The following is an 18,293-nucleotide window of genomic DNA, read 5'->3' on the forward strand; positions in this document are numbered from 1 at the left end:
TCCCATGGGAACCCAAAGTGGTTTACCATGTTGCTTTCCCCTCCTCTGCTCCCTCTTCACAACAACCCTGTGAGGTAGGTTAGGCTGAGTGTACGTGGCAGGCCAGCAAGTTTCCTTGGCAGTGTGGGGAGTCAAACCTGGTGTCCACAGATCTTAGCTACCTGTTGAGAATCATGTCAAAGCAGATGGGCAACATAATACTTGTTCTCGGTCTTTGAGTCACAGTGAAGCATAGTGTGCTTAATGGCCTTTTTAGTAGACAGGGCTCATTTTCCTGCTCCTCAGGGTATCCTTCAAATGGAACAAAATGTCCTCATCAGACCACAAACATTTAGCCAACCTGGTTTAATAGGTATGTCTCTGTAGATATAAAACCTTCCATTTAAGAACTACTGATTCCACACACAACACAATAAAATAAACAGAATTCAGTTTGCTGGGCCGTGAGCTTGCAAATACTTTGGTATCAAAGCCAGGCAGTTTGCATGGTAAATATGTTCAAAGGTTTGTGTCATGGGCAACCCTGGAAAAATGCTCTGTACAGTTTCCTTGTGAAGTCTTTATGGTAAGGTATGGAAATGAAGGAACTGAAAAGTGCTTATAGACTTAGCTGGCCAGGAGACCTGTATGCAGCAAATTTAACTTTCATTGCTGTGATGATGACTTCATTCTAGATGTGATCCAGCCAAAGCTAAGCACTTTCAAGTCTTGTTGATCCTGCCGTGTGCTTGTAAGCATGTTTGTGTGTGTTAAGTGGTGTCAAGTTACTTCTGACTCATGGCGATTCTATGAATTAATGGCCTCCAAAACGTCCTATCCTTAACAGTCTTGCTCAGGTTTTGCAAACTGACGGTCGTGGCTTCTTTTATAGAGTCAATCCATCTTGTGTTGGGTCTTCCTCTGTTTTTAAATTGGTGGGTTGATTTTAGTGGTTTTAAAATGTAGTTTTTATGATGTATGTTCTATATTGTTAATCTCCCTTGGTGGCCCTTGTAAGGGCAGGGAAGCGGTTATCCTGGGTGTTTCCCCACGGCTTATGGGCCCTGGGTAAGTTGAGGTTGATTCAGTGAGCCAATCCCTAGATTTGTTTTACCTCACCTTGAAAGTAGGAAGGGAAGCTGTGTTATATAGCTAAAAATGTTTTTCTTGTACTCTTGGTAAAGGTAGCCCCCTGTGCAAGAACTTGATGGGCCTTGGTCTGATCCTGCAGGGCTTTTCTTATGTTCTAGACTAGTGGTTCCCAAACGTTTCGGGCCACCGTCCCCTTGGTTCCACAAACTCAACCCCAGCACCCCCTACCCTATCCAGCAACACAGTTGAAGGGGCCCACCTCTAGCACCCCCTACTGCCCCCTTGCCTCTTAGTGCCCCCCTAGGTAATCCCACCGCCCGCCCCCAGGGGGTGGTACTGCCCACTTTGGGAACCACTGTTCTAGACCAACAGTCCCATTTAAGTCCAGCACCTTGTTTCCTCAGTGGCCAACAGGAGGCCCATAAGTATTACATGGAGGCCAAAATCTCCATCTGTAACTGCCTCCCCCACTGCAACTGGTATTCAGAGGTACCCTACCCCTGAACATGAAGGTTCTATTTAACCATCATGACTAACAGCCATTGATGGACTAATCCTACATGACTTTCTCCACTCGCCTTTTAAACACCGTCTAGGCTAAATGTCCTCTCACTACATCTTGTGGCAGAGAGTTCCAGAATTTAATTGTGTCCTAAGTGAAGGAGTACTTTCTTTTCCGTCTGTCCTGAATCTACTGCCCATCAACTTCACTGAGTGCCCTGAATTTTAATATTATGGGGCAGGCAGTAACTTCTCTCTAAACTTCACCACAATAAAGACTCCAAATGATTCAGCCTTTCCTTCTAAAAAAAAAGGTGCTGCTGCTCCTTGATCATTTTGGCAACGCTTTCTGGAAACTGGGGTTTCCCATCTGCTTCCACAAACACTGGGGATGCCAGAGTATATGTGTGAGATGCCCTGAGGTTACCTGCTGTGTAGATCTGCAGTTCACTACTCACCCAAAGGTAACAAAAAGAACACCTTGGCTTGATCAACAGTTCAAGATAATTTTTTGCACACGGATATGTGTTAATGTAAGCAACATCAGCCTTTCTATACTTACCAGCAATGTTGCACTGATACCAGTCATGCCAACCAAAATAAACATTTTATTTCCTTACCCTTCTAGCACGGAGCTTAGGGCTTTGCACACGGTTATGCCCTCATCCATTTCATCCTCACACAATACCTGTAAGGCAGGTGGGTCTGAGACAGACTGGCTCAGGATCACTTAGTGAGCATCATGGCAGGATCAGGATTTGAATCTGGATATCCCAGACCAGATTCTAGCTTGAACGCTGTAAACACTACACCACACTGTCCCACACCGTGCATCTAACTGACTGAGACAGACCAAGATGTAACAATGCCTCTAACAAGGAGGTCAAAGGGCAATGAAAAATAAACTGGTTCAGTCACAAAAAGAAAAAAGGGAAAAGAGAAAAAAAGAAAAAGATAACAGAGAAAGGGGAAAGGAAGCTTATTTTGAGCACACACTAGTGATAACAGAAGCATTATCAGCACCAAGATTTAATCAAAGAAAAGCAGTGTTTATGAAGTCCTTGACAAATTGCAGTGCAAATCACTGCAAGGCAATTGCCCTGAGCTTGAATTTCAGCATCCACCTCAAGCGTGCGCAGGGTTTTGGCATTCCAGGTTAATCACAAACCACTTCGGGCAACTGTTCTGTCTTTTTGATATACTGATGAACATAATGTATGCATTTGAAACAGATTGTCAGGGTTCTATGAACTCTCCAGTCAAATGGTTGGGGCGGTGTTTTTTTTTTTTTTTTTAATGTAAACTGAAATTAATTTGCTAAATTCTTAAACATCGCAACCGGGTTTTCCAAACTCCTCACCGCTGGCTTGTCTGCTGAGAAGAAACCGACTTTCCACCACAGAACCCCTGTGTGGTATAAGGAGATTCTGTGCAATGTCTTGGGCATACGCTCAGCTCACTGGGCCAGTTTGGTCACGTGGTTGCCTCACACAAAACAGAGAACACATCCTGCCACACACCCCATTTCCCTCTCCTATTGTGAGACAAAGATCTGTGACTGAAGACACGTTTCTGGGGAACGTGTCAAGGCTATCACTCATCAGCTCAGTTCAGATGCATATGTGTTCTGGAAGTCTCCCAGTATGTGAACTTCCTCCCTCCTGCCCTTTCATCTTCCCTAACGCACAACTCAAGAATCAAGGTCTCCCTGCATCTTGTGATCCCTAAACTACGGCTTGCTTTTCTGCCGACGAACCAGGATTCCTACACAAGGTTTAATCCTGGATAGTAGGCAAGACACAAGATTGTTTATTTACAAAATTTGATAACCGTTTTTCTGCCCATCAAGTCCAGCAGTCTGTTCACACAATTGCTGACTCTCCTCCATGAACATGTCCACTCCCCTATTAAACCTTCCAGGTTGCCAGCCGTCACCACATCCTGGGTCCGGGAGAAAAGCCCTGCTGGATCAGACCCAGGCCCGTCAAGTCCAGCAGTCCATTCTCACAGTGGCCAACCAGATGCCTCTAGGAAGCCCACAAACAAGACGACTGCGGTAGCATTATCATGCCTGTGTTCCACAGCACCTAATATAATAGAGGCATCTATTATCTGATCCTGCGTCTGATCTTTGCAATACGTTTCCATAATTTGTAGAAAACCAGCCCTATAGGTAAGCAGCCCCTTTACATAAGTGACAGCACCTCAGGCTGAATTATGACTTCAGAGTGTCGAGGCCTCCTTAAAGTTTCGTAAAAGCAAATATACTGTTCAGAAAAGTCTTCTTTTGTTGCTTACTGGTGACGGGCCTCACTTCACCAGAAAGCTCTCCTGCCTCTCTGGAAAATGCCTTGGTTATTTATGCCTGGTTCCCATTCACTGAAAATAGATTGTGCTGAGAAGAATGTACTGATAGCTCGCACCCTGTCATTGTGTGGATGTCGAAATGCATAAATAATTAACCATTTCAGCAAGGATAACTTCTTGCTCCATCGTTAGCTTACTGCAGACATAGGCCAAAGGTCCAAAGAATGGCTCATCTAGTTCAAGGCACTTCGGACTTGGGTTTCTTGAGCAGCTCTCTTCTTGGCGCCCCCCCCCCCCCGCTCTGACACCAAGGAGACTAGAACATTCACATATGACAGGGCATAGGGGTCTGCTTTCAGAAGGTGCAAACATTTTTTTAAATCCTCCAAGCTCTTGTTCATTGTGCCCTAGCTATGGGGTCCTTGCAGCGACATGCACACTTTGTCTACAAAGCACACTATGCCATGTTTCTTTTGCAGTCACGGAAATAGATTTGAAGCTGCTGTTTACAAACTTCCAGACATATTTGCAACATTGCATAATGTGACTTAATCCATCTCTATTTCAGTTCAGGTTTAACTAATTCGGGGGGGGGGGAGTTCTCCCCAGCCACTCAGGCAGACTTCAGAATCCATATTCAGCATATTTAGCTGTTTTTTTCTTTTAAGGAAGTTTAGGCTCTAATGGCACCTCCTCCCCCCCCCCCATTCGATGACTTCTGCCAGTTATGCCTGAATCATCATTAGGGAGTGACAAGCCTGTGTTTTCAGGCTGAACACTTTAGAACAGATGGGACAAATTAACAAATTTACAGTGCAATCCTAAACAGAGTTACACCTTTCTAAACCCTTAAAGGTAAAGGTAGTCCCCTGTGCAAGCACCGGGTCATTACTGACCCATGGGGTGATGTCACATCCTAATGTTTACTAGGCAGACTTTGTTTATGGGGTGGTTGGCCATTGCCTTCCCCAGTTGTCTACACTTTACCCCCAGCAAGCTGGGTACTCATTTTACTGGCCTCAGAAGGATGGAAGGCTGAGTCAACCTTGAGCCGGCTACCTGAAAATGACTTCCGTCAGGATCGAACTCAGGTTGTGAGCAGAGCTTTTGACTGCAGTACTGCAGCTTACCACTCTGCGCCACGGGGCTCCTATAGAAGGGTGTTAATCTGTTTAGAATTGTTCTGCTAGCTGTTGACTTGCAGTAGCTCTCCTCTGCCTCTGTCTCTTGCTATACTTCGTAAAAGCATATTGGAATATGTGCTCTTTCATTGGTGGTGGTAGAGGAGGAAAGAGCTGTCAAGTTGCAACCGATTTATGGCAACCCCGTTGAACTTTATTGATGTGCCCCTGTCAAGAGATTTATTTGCATGGTAGTATTCAGTCTGGGTACAGGACAGAGGTGCCTTTGGGCGGGTAAGTAGGCTAAGGCGAAAGGACTCATTTGAAGTGGTCGCTGCTGCGTGAGCAAACTTTGCTAACTGGGCTGGTCAGAGCCTTTGCCAAAACATCTAGCTGTAAACAGCTGTGGGGGTTGGAGGGGAGGAAGGCCATGCCCCAACTCTGTCATTGGCCTCCTTGTTCCACTGAACCTGATCAGGGGGAAAAGCCACCTCCTTGTAGGCTAATTCCAGAAGGATAGCTGTGTTAATCTGCTGCAGCTGCAATGGCGACAGGTGTGTCCCATAACAGACTCTGGACAGTAATATTAACAGATGCAAATCGGTCATTATTCAGAATCCAGTGGAGGAACGCTTCAACCTTCCTGGACTTTCATTAACAGAATTAATTATTGCAGTAGAAAAAGAAGAAGAGTTGGCTTTAATATGCTGACTTTCTCTACCACTTAAGGAAGACGCAAACAGGCCTACAATCACCTTCCCCTCCCCACAACAGACACCCTGTGAGGTAGGTGGGGCTGAGAGAGTGTGACTAGCCCAAGGTCACCCAGCTGGCTTCATGCGTAGGGGCGGGGAAACTAATCCAGTTCACCAGATTAGCCTCATGTGGAGGAGTGGGGAATCAAACCCGGTTCCCAGATCACAGTCCACCGCTCCAAACCAGCACTCTTAACCACTACACCACGCTGGCTCTCCTTCAGTAGAACAAACTTGCAGAGGCTCCAGTGAGAAACTGGAAGGGAGGGGCTGTGGCTAAGTGGAGGAGCCCCTGCTTGGCATGCAGAAGGTCCTAAATTCAATCCCCGGCATTTTCGCGTAAAAGGACTGGGTAGTAGGTGATGTGAAAGACCTCTGCCTGAGACCCTGGAGAGCTGCTGCCAGACTGAGTTGACATTACTGGTCTGATTCACTATAAGGTGGCTGATGAATGGGTATCTAGTGAGCATAGTAAGAGCCCAGCTGGTTCAGGCCATCTAGTCTAGCCTCCTGTTTCACACAGGGGCCGGCCAGTTGACAAACAGGGTAAAAGGGGCCTTTACGTTTCTTTCCAGCACTAATATTCAGATGTTTACTGCCTTGAAATAGGGAGGTTATAAACTGAGTCCGGATTTGAAAATGGGTCTCCAAGGGCCTAGTCCAGCAATCCATCCACTACACCACACTGGCTGTCAATGAGAAGGTTGGTAATGGCAAACAAGGTTCCCTGAAAGAGATCTCGCCCGCTGCTACCAACCTTTCCTTCCACGGTCCAGCTGAATGGGTTTTTTTTTGGGGGGGGGGGCATTCCATGGCTGTGGCAAGAAGGCGGGGTCTCAACAAGCCCGGGATTTTGGAAGGCGCGACTTGGAATCCTCTGCCATAATCCCTTGACAGTTCACGTCAATTATGGAATGGGAGGGAAATCTGAACAACTCCGAAATAATGCTGATGGATGTGTGCCTCAGATTTAGTGATTCAGTACTTTGTGGTTCAAAGGAGAGTAGGATGCAGGCTCCTATATCGCTTATTTAGAGCTTGACAGCAGTAGATCTGCATTTTTGTTCGTTTTGTTTTACTTTTCTAGTGCCAAGGTAGTCCCAGAACGGGAGCCTTAACCGCATTATCTCCTTGGCGATCACAAGGGCTTGCGAAAAGTGTTTCTCTTTACACTACCTTTCCAGTTCAGCAGCATTGTGTACACCTTCTTTCATGAGTGGCTGAACAGAATACAGGAACAGGTTCTCGGTGGTTTCCCTCCCATATTGTCCGAGTCGCACGGCCTCATTTCCTTCTCCTTCAAAGAACACGGCAAGTTTTGCTTCCTTGGCTCGGTTTTCTGCAGGATGAGTCGACAATTGTGGAAAACTCAGTAGCAGTACGCTTCCTCCCCCCTCCTTCCAAGTCCTGCAGAGCTGTCCCGGCTTTCCATTAATCTCTGCCATAGTAACTGAAAGCAGATGGGGCCACCCGTGCCCTCACAGAGAAGGAGCTTGAAATAAAGAAATGCAAAGAATAACAAATGTTCGTCTCTCAAAATTCGGCAAGAGCGTTTTAAGATATGCCGGCTGCAGTCCTAGGCATGAGTACTTGAGGGGAAGCCCTACCAAACTCTGAATAAACTCATGCATGGGAGTTGGCTGCCGAGGTGGTGTGTGATAGTGAGTGTTGGACTTGGGGAGACCTGAATTCAAAGCCTAAGCTGCCTCTCAGGGCTGTTGTTAAAAAAAATAGGGAGTGGAAAGCATACGCTCCCCTGAGCTCCTTGGGATAAAACTGATCTCAACAGATAGGATGTTTAGTGACCTCCCAGGACCCAACACAAACCACCCCTGTTTTTACCATGTTCAGAACAAGTGAAATATTAGAAATGTCTAAAGCACTGGAGTGGTTTCTCCATTTTGCCGTTTTGAAACATACGGGAAGCTGCTGGGGTCTTTAATGGCTTGAATCTTCTGTCTGACCGAACTTTTATTTGTGTTCCTAGGATTCTTGATAAAGTCCTTGACTGAAGAAAAGAGAGAATGGCTTTGACGTTCGCTGTACTTCTGGGCTGTATCCTGGGAATCAGCACCCTTCCTCTGGAGGACCCTGACGATGGCGGCAAGCATTGGGTTGTCATCGTAGCAGGCTCAAATGGCTGGTATAACTACAGGCACCAGGTGAGAGTGCTTTGTGTTCAGGGAATGGAAGGAGGTTGTTGAGTTGGACCTCGTCGAGCTCTTGCCTCGTACATCCATGAACCTCCTCTGTTTGTTACATGTAGCCATGCTGTGTTATGATGCAATGTGGCATGAAGAATGTGAGGTTTCAAGATCTGTAGACCCCTCCAAAATCAGATGATGAATCCTCCAGATCAGCCCGTCTCCTTTTGTGATTTGGCACTTGTTCGGTTTCTCCACATAGCTGAATGTGGATGAGGCAGCAAGGTAGACTTCCCCTGACTATGGAAGATCCACTGATTTAGCAATTGGTAATAATCTATTTTCCTTTCAATACATTTACAAAAAGGAAAAGAGATTATTACCAATTGCTAAATCAGTGGATCTTCCATAGTCAGGGGAACATCATGGACAATCCGTTGAAAAGCGTCGTCTGATGCAAGTTCTTTGCAGCAGACTACATGCGTGCATGTAATGCTGAAGTGGCGGCCACGCATGTATGAACTGCTCATAAGAGCTGGGGCTAGTCATCTGGTATCTGATTGGCAAGTATATAATTTTATTACCTGGGTGGCATCTTTTCACGTGCTTCTGGATTCAGCAGGATTCTCAGGGGTCATCCCTAGGCCGGAGCATTTTCTGACAGTCAAGCTGTCTGGGCCAGCATCTCCCTGTTGTAGCAAAGTTGTGTATTCGTATGCAGTGTGTAGCTAATAGTGCTGATTGTTTCTCCTTCTGTGATGATTTAAGCCACCATTGGAACCTAGTGATCATGGCTTCCTCTTGAAAGTAGACTCCTGGTGCCCTCCCTCCAAAAAAATCGAGCGAAACTTGATGTTTACAATGTATGATCTTATGTCCATGTCCCTTCCTTTCAGTCTGGAAACTTCTGGCTACCTAAAGCCAATTGAGAGCCAGCGTGGTGTAGTGGTTAAGAGCGGTAGTTTGGAGCGGTGGAGTCTGATCTGGAGAACCGGGTTTGATTCCCCACTCCTCCACATGAGTGGCGGAGGCTAATCTGGTGAACTGGATTTGTTTCCCCACTCCTACACACGAAGCCAGCTGGGTGACCTTGGGCAAGTCATGCTCTCTCAGCCCTACCTACTTCACAGGATGTCTGTTGTGGGGAGGGAAAGGGAAGGTGATTGTAGGCTGTTTGATTCTGCCTTAAGTGGTAGAGAAAGTCAGCATATAAAAAGCAATTATTCTTCTTCTTGAGTGTTTCCTTGGGTGTAAGTGTGTGTGTTGTGTTGTGAAGTGCCGTCAAGTTGCTTCCGACTCATGGCAACCCTATGAATGAAAGTCCTCCAAAATGTCCTATCTTTGACAGCCTTGCTCAGATCTTGCAAATTGAAGGCTGTGGCTTCCTTTATTGAGTCCGTCCATCTCTTGTTGGGTCTTCCTCTTTTCCTGCTGCCCTCAACTTTTCCTAACATGACTGTCTTTTCCAGTGACTCTTGTCGTCTCATGGCATGACCAAAATATGATAGCCGCAGTTTAGACTCCATAATTAAACAAATGGGTGTAAGACTCCATAATTAAACAGAAGGAATTGTGAAACCTTCCAAGAATATACCTGGAAACCCCTTTTAATTAAAAAAGCATTTTAACTTATGTTTTCTTCTTGGGTAATTCTTGCATCAGTGTTGGAGTGGGGCCAGAACTGACCACCTGGGGCCCTCGCCGGATTAAAGACACTTCAGAGAATTGTATACATCTTAATGGATGCTGATGCATCAAATCTGCATGCATTTGTATATGAATACACACAGTGGCTCCAAAGAAAATGACATGCTTTGTTTTTAGGTGAAAATACATGTTTAGGTGATGATACACACAGGTACCATCTGTAGTTCAGGCTTTTCCTGCTCTTTAAGAGGTAAGAGAGAATGCCTCTTCTAAGATGGGAGCTGCCACCCATGTTTTTGTAAACATTTTAAAAAATTGCTTCCTAATTATTTGGCGGTCCCCTTGCAGTTCTGAATCAGTAGGAATGAGCAAGAGTCCAGTAGCATCTTAAAGCAGGGGTGGGGAACCTTTTTCCTGCCAAGGGCCATTTGCACATTTATAACATCATTCAGGGGCCATACCAGATGTCGATCTCCCGGTGGGGGGGAGGATAGGGTTGCCAGGTCTCCAGCCACCACCTGGAGGTTGGCAACCCCAGGGGAGGCCACACAGAGAAGGCCTGCAGGGCGCCCCCGCTCCCCCCTCCCAGGCGGGAGGGCGGCCAGCGGTGAGCCCGAGCAAATGAGGCGCCAGGGGGGCGCAGCCCGCAATCGATGGGCAAGGGAGGAAGGAAAACAGAGAAAGAGGAAAAGGGAGGGAGGGAGAAAGGGAGAAAGAAATGGAGAGAGTGGGAGAAAGAAAGAAAAGGACAGAGGGAAAGAAATAAAAGGATGGAGGGAGACAAAGAAAGAGACTGAAAAGTGGGAGAAAGAGAGGGAGAGAAAGGAGAGTGACAGAAAAAGAGGAAGAGAGAAAAGCCTTCCCCCCACACACACACACCCGCGCACGCCAGCCCCGTGCAACCGGGCCCCAGCCTACTGCCTCTCCCACCCACACATACCCAGTGGCGCACGGAGCCCCGCGCAACTGGGCCCCAGTCTCCATGCCCTCCCCCCCAGAGTCCACAAAAAAAAAAACTGAAGCCCGATTGGCTCCCACAAGCATGCTCTGCCGCCGGGAACCTCTGGCCTCTCACCCCTCCCTCTCGCTGCTCAACAGCCGACAGGCAGTGAGAGGGGCTTACAATGTGCCGCAGCGTTCCTGCACGCCGTGGCTGTAGGGGGCAGCCTTGGGGAAAGCGTCCCTCCCCTCTCGCCGACCAACAGCCGACAGTCGGCGAGAGGAGGTCCAAAGGGCTCCGCAGTGCCCCTGTAAGCCGTGGCTCTAGGAACACCCTCGGGGAGGGCCGCCCTGCACCCCGCCTCTGCGGCAGGGCCCCGGAGCTCCCAAGGGCCACAAAAAATGTCCTCGGGGGCCGCATACGGCCCCCGGGCCTGAGGTTCTTCATCCCTGATCTTAAAGAGTAACAAAATTTCTGGCGGGGTGAGCCACAACTCACTTCAGTGAGCACACGAAAGCTCATTCCCTGCCAGAAATTTGTTAGTCTTTAAGGTGCTACTGGACTCTTGCTCTTTTCTACTGCTATGGACAGACTAACACAGCTACCCATCGAGTTCTGATTCAGTTTATATAACCGCTTAAGTTTACTGACAGTGGAATCTATGCATGTTAGCTGAGAAGTCCATCGTGTTTGCTGGGTCTTACTTCTGGGAAAGTGTGGATAAGACCACAGCCTTAGCGTTGCAACCATTTCGCTCTAGCTGCCAGAGGAGGCTTTTCTGATTGTGCACTGGGGATGCTGTATTGTGGTGGGAGGTTACTGCAGCCGTGTTACTGTAGTAATACTTCACAGCCACCACCTTGCTTGGCATCACTTGGTTGCATGATTCATGAGTTGTTTAGGTCTTGCACTCCTACCCTTTTGTGGACAAGTAGGGTGGATAAAACCAGACTGCGCTGTAGTTCTTGTGCAACCTGCAAAAAGATGGTAAATTTACTGCAAGCAGTTTCGGCCAAGGAGAAACGAATGTGCCTAGAAACAGATGTGAAAGGATGAAAAAACATTGGGTGAAAGAAAGAGGAAGCATAAACTGCATTAGGTAAGGTCTACTTGGCTGAAGTCAGTCATGTGAAGGGCGCTTGCCACATCAGGGTTCAAATAGCATCCTGCCTCTCTGTATTCTGAGGTATTTCACAATAACTACACTCGAGTTGTTCTTGACTGGAACCCTCAGAGGGGCAGGTTTTTGACAAAAACAATTCTCGTTACATTTAGACTGAGTTCAAACAAATAGGCATGATGAGAGGCTTTTTTTAAAAGTCCTGTTCGCCCTGTTCTTAAACAAAGGAGGGTAATTTCTCAACAAAAACCAGACTCGTGAACTGAAGGGTGCTGGGAGTTGTGCCGAGGCCAACAATCAGAGCGAGCCGCTCCTCTTAAGGAAGGGTCTGCTCTTTCAGAACTGCAGCGAAGAGGATGGACGAGACCTTTGGCCCATCTGTGACTTTTGTGAGGCACCAGGACACTACTCGAGGTTTGCTTGAGTTACCAGCCAAGCTTCATAACGTCTCTATAGAGGGCCTTTTATCTGTCAGGGCAGTGGTCTTCAATTCATGGGTGGGGTCCGGAGCCCCGCCTGCTGGCTTGTGAGCTACTGAGCAGCCATTTTGGGGTTGCTTTTGGGAAGTACCTACACTTGCTAAGGCACATGAGTAGGGAGCAAGGGTGTCTCACCCTTTGCTTTTCTTTACCCCCAAGTTGAGAGGAGCATGAGGGTGGTGGAGGGGATTCCTTTAGGGAACAGACAGGCTCAGATATCCTCTCTGGTGCTCTTCCCATCATGTGACTCTGATGTCACTGCTGATGTCATTTGTGTACAGCTCAGTGGGTTCCTGCTACCTCCTGGGGAGTCCAAGGTAGTCCAATCAGGAAAGGTTGAAGACCATTGACTTAGGAAATTGTTTGTTGAGTACTGCCTATATTCATGGAACTTTATAGCATGACATAAAAAGGGATTCCTGCTCCAGGAAGCCTACAATACGAATTTAGGCATCTTGGGGGATGATGGGTGAGAAGGTGACTATATATGCAAAAATAACTGAGAGCTAGAACATTGAATAAGGACTGGAGAGATCTGGGTTCAAATCCCCTTTCAGCCCCTAAGTTTATCGAGGTGACTTAGATCCAGTTGGGTTATTTTGCCCTAACCCTACCTCACAGGGTTGTTGTACAGATTAGTATATGGTGATAACCATTTGCACTTCCCTAAGTGCCTTAAAAGAAGAGTAGGATAAAATAAAAGCGGTAGATGACGCTGTCAACGCAGTCCAATAACTCACTGTCCAACAGTGGTTGTTCTCTTCCCCCTTTCCATATAAGGATGAATCCTGTGTCTGATCGCTTAGGAAAGAAATCTCTGCCAATTTAAGCAGGATGGTTATTATACAGTGTATTGGCTTTTTTGCAAAGAAGTCTACTGCAAAACAGTGCCAATAAACATTGTGAAACTAAGTTTTTTCACTTTTTCTCCCAACTGGTTGAGGCTGGTTAGCCAAAGCTGGGTGTCATTCAACACCAAGAGCTTGCTGAAGTCTGTGGGTGGTTCTCTTGGCAATAATTTCAGTCTCTGTGACCCGGGACCTCAGTTTCTGGGTAGAATGCTGGAGCTTCAGCATCTCCTCCGTCAACAGTATAGGAATGTCATTCACATAATAGTTTCCCTTCTGTGTTCTGCCTCTCTCCCCCCTCCCCATTTTGAAGCACTTGCATTTGACGGGAGTACCATGATCTTTTGAAAGTTTTATTGATGGCAGGAAAACATCTATGGGTACTGCTTCATTCTGGCTTTTTCAGGGCTGACTCATAGGGCTGGATCCAGACTGAATTCTCCAGTGGCAGAACTGAGCTTTCCTGTCTCTTCCTTCCACTGCAGCCCAGTGACCTTTGGAAAATGCTGCTCCTGGGTGATAGATAGGGGACCCTGAGGAATGATTGGGGAGGGGCCATGGCTCAGTGGTAGAGCATCTGCTTGGCATGCAGAAGGTCCCAGGTTCAGTCCCCGGCATCTCCAATTAAAGGGACTAGGCAGGTAGGTGATGTGAAAGATCTCAGCCTGAGACCCTGGAGAGCCACTGCCGGTCTGAGTAGACAATACTGACTTTGGTGGACCAAGGGTCTGATTCAGTATAAGGCAGCTTCATGTGTCTGTAGCAGGAAGGGGGAATTGGTGGAAATTGCCAGTTTAGTCTGGATCCAGCCCATAGCTGGTGGTGGAAAGTGCCGTCAAGTGGCAGCCAACTTATGGCGACCCCTTAGGGTTTTCAAGGCAAGAGGTGTCCGTAGGTGGTTTGCCATTGCTTGCCTCTGTATGGGCTGAGAGAGTTCTGAAAGAACTGTGACTGGCCCAAGGTTTCCCAGCAGGCCTCATGTGGAGGAGTGGGGAACTGAACCCGGTTCTCCAGATTAGAGTCCGCCACTCTTAACCACTACACCATGCTGGTAGCCCACAGCTAGCATGCTTTAAACCAGGGGTCCTCAAACTACGGCCCACGGGCCGGATGCGGCCCATCAGGGTCCTGAACCCGGCCCCCTCCTCCCTCCGGAGCCACCACCGCTGCGCCCGTTCCTTCCCCAAACTAAGGCGGCCATTCGTCGTATAAAGCGTCGGCAGCAGCAGCGGAGCGGCGACACCCGCTCCGACCTGGGAGCCACCGCCGCCTCTGCGCCTTCCCTGCCACGGCTGCCCTGAAGAGCCACCGCCGCCTTCCTTTCCCCAGGCGCGCGTGCGGCTCTGGGGATGGGAGGCCCTGCCTCGGACAACAATGCGCCCCTCGCCGCTGCTGCTCCTCCTGCCGCAGCAGCCACCGCAGCCCTGAAGGAGCCATGCCAGGCTGGAAGAACATCCCCGTCTGCCTGCAAGCTGAGCGGGCGAGCGCCGGCCCCCCCGTGCGAGGGGCTTGGGTGGCGGCGCCTCCGGGGAGGGCTGAAAGACCCCCGTCTCCTGCCGGCCTCCTCCCGCGCCCTTCCCCCTTCCCCTCAGGTGCTCTTTGCCAAGCAGGGGGCCAGCCCAGCCCGCCTCCCACTCCAGGAGGCGGGAAAGGAGGGCGCACGGCGGCGGGGCGGTGTCTCTCGGCCCAGCGAAGGGGGGAGTGTCGACCATGGAGAGGCACCTGGGGGAGGGGTGGCACGTCCTCCTGCCGCAAGTTAACTTTTCTTTTCCTGGGCGCCTGGCTGCCTTCCCGTTTGGGGGGGGGGCAGCACCCAACAGTGTTCGAGGGACAGTGAACTGGCCCCCTGTTTAAAAAGTTTGAGGACCCCTGCTTTAAACGTTCTGCTTCTCTTTCCCAAGGCATTGAACAGTATCCATGAAACATGCATAAAAGTAGTCTGGTTTGGGGGATGTTTTTCCACAAGCCAGTGGCTCCTTGGCCTACTCTGTGATCCCTGTGTACATACAGTTTCCAGTTGCCACCCACAACTAACCACTGGCCCCTGCATCTGGGGATTCCCGTAGTTGCAACTGCATGTTGTACTGCTTTCAGGCGCACAAGGTGAAGCAATAGACCATTGTGGGGGGTTATTTGTGCCTTAGAGTTTTGATCCCTGGGTTGCTGCATCAAAAGATGGTTCCAGTAGGCTTAGAAGTAATTCATCGACCTTGTGCAAGAATCAACCAGAGTCAACTTCCATTTGGGCTTAAGGAGAGAGCAGGATACAGGTCTTAAAATTCATGTGTACAATCTTCATGCAGCTAGTTTCGAGGCCAGTAGCACCCTAGCGACTAACAAGATTTTTAGAGAGGCAGAGCGCCCTTTGCAAGATACAAATAGGAATGGAGAATCCCGAGTCCTTAGATCCCAGTCTGAAGGGGGGAGGGATGCTACAAAGAAAGGAGTCAGGATGTAGAAGTACAATGCAAAATGTAATCATATTGATTAGAGCAGGGGAGAAATGCTTTGGGGCAGAAAAGTAGCATCTGTAGTGATATAAGAATCCTATGTCTTTATTCAGCCAGGGAAGGGAAAGGCCTTTGTTCTGAATTTGTGAATAAACTCAAGTTCAGTAATCTCAGTTGTAATCTCCCCTTGAAGATTCTCTGTTTGAGGACTGCCACACTTAGCTCAGTAATGGAATGTCCTGGAAGATTAAAGTGTCTTCCCCACCACAGACTGTTTTTTGAGTATTGTGATTTATGTAGGGACTGACCTGTTTGTCCAATGTGGAGAGTGGAAGGGCAAATGTCAACAATCACCCTATAGATGCTAATTTTCTGTCTGTAAGCATTTCTACCCTGCTGTCATCAAGCTGATTACATTTTGCATTTTACCCCTGTGTCCTGACTTCTTTCTCTGCATTTTACCCCTGCATCCTGACTCCTTTCTTTGCATTGTACCTCTGCATCCTTCTTTGCAACACCCCTCCCACCTTTTGACTGGGGTAAAACGACTTGGGGATCTCCATTCCTACTTGTATCTGATGAAGGGAGCTTTGACTTTTGAAAGTTTATACCCTGAAAATCTTGTTGGTCTCTAAGATGCTACTGGACTCAAATGTAGCTCTTCTACTCCAGACCAAAACGGCTACCTTCTGAAACAATTTTCTTGCTCATTGCAGTTGCACAACTGCTTTGCATGTGTAGCTGAGCTCTGTACATGCAGCAGCCAGAGGATTTGCTAATGAACACGTAAATATTTAATGAGAAATAAAATTGGGCAGGTGGTGTCCTGTGCTGCGTGTAACACGTCTAAGGGCAAACCAGTGAAGAAAATTCTTGTGTCTTTCAGGCCGATGTATGTCACGCATATCAGATTGTTCACCGGAATGGGATTCCTGATGAGCAGATTGTTGTTATGATGTATGATGACATTGCTTACGATTCAGAGTAAGTATCAGATTCATCAGGGAATCTCCATGTTCCCTTATTAATTTTGCTGTTCTCCTTAGATGTCAAGTCACAAGATGTCCGAGGTGCTTTGGAGACAGTGTGTCCAGACAATGTGGCTCATTTTTGCAATAGGCTCGTTGATAGATTTCAGGATATGCTTTGCAATTTAAAAGTGTACTGTTGGCTGCTTACCATTGTGTTTATCTATAGAGAGTGAGAGATTCTCCATGGTCAGGTCCATGGGCTGAGAACTGGAGGAAGGGAGGAATCAGTAGCTTAGCAGTAGAAGACACCTATGTAAACAGTGTTCCAAATTCAGTCCCTGCCAACTCCAGTGATAGGATCTGAGGTATATCAATAGAACAGTGGTCTGTCAAGATCAGTATTGTCTACGCTGGAGGTGGCTCTCCAGGATCTCAGGCAGAGATCATCTACATCACCTCCAGTCCTTCTAACTGGAGATGCTGAGGATTGAACTTGGGACCTTCTGCGTGCAAAATGAATTCTCTGCTGCTGAGCTTTGGCTCAAATCGATGAAGGGTCTGTCTGAGTCTAAGTCAAGTCATATGTTCATCTGATGTTCCTGGATATATAAAACAACTAAAACTTGATCCTTTTTTGTTCCTGGCTATTGCTGACACTTGGCCTTGCATTGTAGAATTCAGCTTTACACTGTAAATAATCAGTGGTCATCTGATTGGCTTACTCGAATTTGTGTACTTGAAGCCTGCAGCATGTACACTGAATGGGTGACAACATAGTTTTTAAAAAGGTGTGCAATTGTTTTGTATGCTCCAGTCCTTCTGGGTTCACTGTTTTGCTCTCAGACACATCTGACCTTTGTTTGCGTGCCCATAAAAGGCTGTTTTGCACATTCTGGATAGTCTTTATTGAACACCTGCAAAGGCTGGAGCTGTAGGAAATAACCACTGGCCCAAGCTGCTTCTGTCTGGATTCTTCACCTTTCCCTGTTGGAAGAATCCATCATACCATTCCAAAACAATTGATTTGATGTTTAGTGTGTGTGTGTGGGCGGGGAGAGTCCTTTATTTTTATACTGGGCTGGGTGTGGGGGCAAGATAATGGGGTCAGGATATCTAACACTTCAGAAATCAACTTATTAGTAACCACGGGAGGAGGTTATAGATCAGAGGTGTCCTGTTTGATTGAATGCAAGCCCAGCAGCAATCTCTCCTAAATGAGGTACAGGATCTTGGCTGGGGACACAGCTTAGCGCAGGACGCTTTAACATAACTTGAGAGGTCCTTCTTTCCATCAAAGAGTTGATCATATATACTGTGAAGCCTTCAGGGGCAGCGTGGTCAAGGGCATGAAGGCAAACTATAAAATACGGGGGTAAGTTTCCTGGAGTCCTGTGGAGAAGTTGGGCTAGGAATCCAAATGTATAATGCTAATGGCGTTTTAAGTGCATGAAGGCCTGTGGGTGGTACTTCACCTTTTGTCCTGGCTCCGTGTTTTCTTAATTATTTTTGTATGCTGAGTCCAGATGTTTGATGACCACTCACTTTAGATGTCATGATCAGTATATAGCAGTGCAGTTAATTGGTTTAGAATTTTTAAAGGAATAAAGGTTGTTGTTGGTGGTGTTTTTTGCATTGGATTTTAATACTTCTTTTCTTTCCCACTTCCAGGAATCCAACCCCAGGAATAATAATCAACAGACCCAATGGCACAGATGTATACAAAGGAGTACTAAAGGACTACACAGGGCAGGTAGGAGTCGGCTTTCTTAACTCTGGGACCCAGGAATGAGGGACAGTTCCCATATTCCAATTCAGTGGCCAGTCAAAATAACTTTTAACCCTTAACAACAAATTGTAAGACATTTAAAATGTGATGCAGTGTAAAACAGTGCAATCCTAAAAACCTCATGCTGATCACCAACTTGATCGCGTAACTCTC

At 47.4% G+C, this 18,293-nt stretch overlaps 1 protein-coding gene across 1 annotated transcript in view; it reads left to right on the forward strand.

The window, feature by feature from the left end:
- The first annotated feature begins 7,779 nt into the window (after positions 1 to 7,779).
- Positions 7,780 to 18,293, forward strand: part of LGMN (legumain) — a 29,036-nt gene continuing 18,522 nt past the window's right edge. The window contains exons 1-3 of the mRNA XM_056851646.1: positions 7,780 to 7,917; positions 16,270 to 16,367; positions 18,023 to 18,104. Coding sequence (XP_056707624.1) covers positions 7,780 to 7,917; positions 16,270 to 16,367; positions 18,023 to 18,104 — 318 coding nt within the window. The remainder of the gene's footprint in view (positions 7,918 to 16,269; positions 16,368 to 18,022; positions 18,105 to 18,293) is intronic.

This window comes from Euleptes europaea, chromosome 6, assembly GCF_029931775.1.
Source record: "Euleptes europaea isolate rEulEur1 chromosome 6, rEulEur1.hap1, whole genome shotgun sequence".
Lineage (NCBI taxonomy): Eukaryota > Metazoa > Chordata > Lepidosauria > Squamata > Sphaerodactylidae > Euleptes > Euleptes europaea.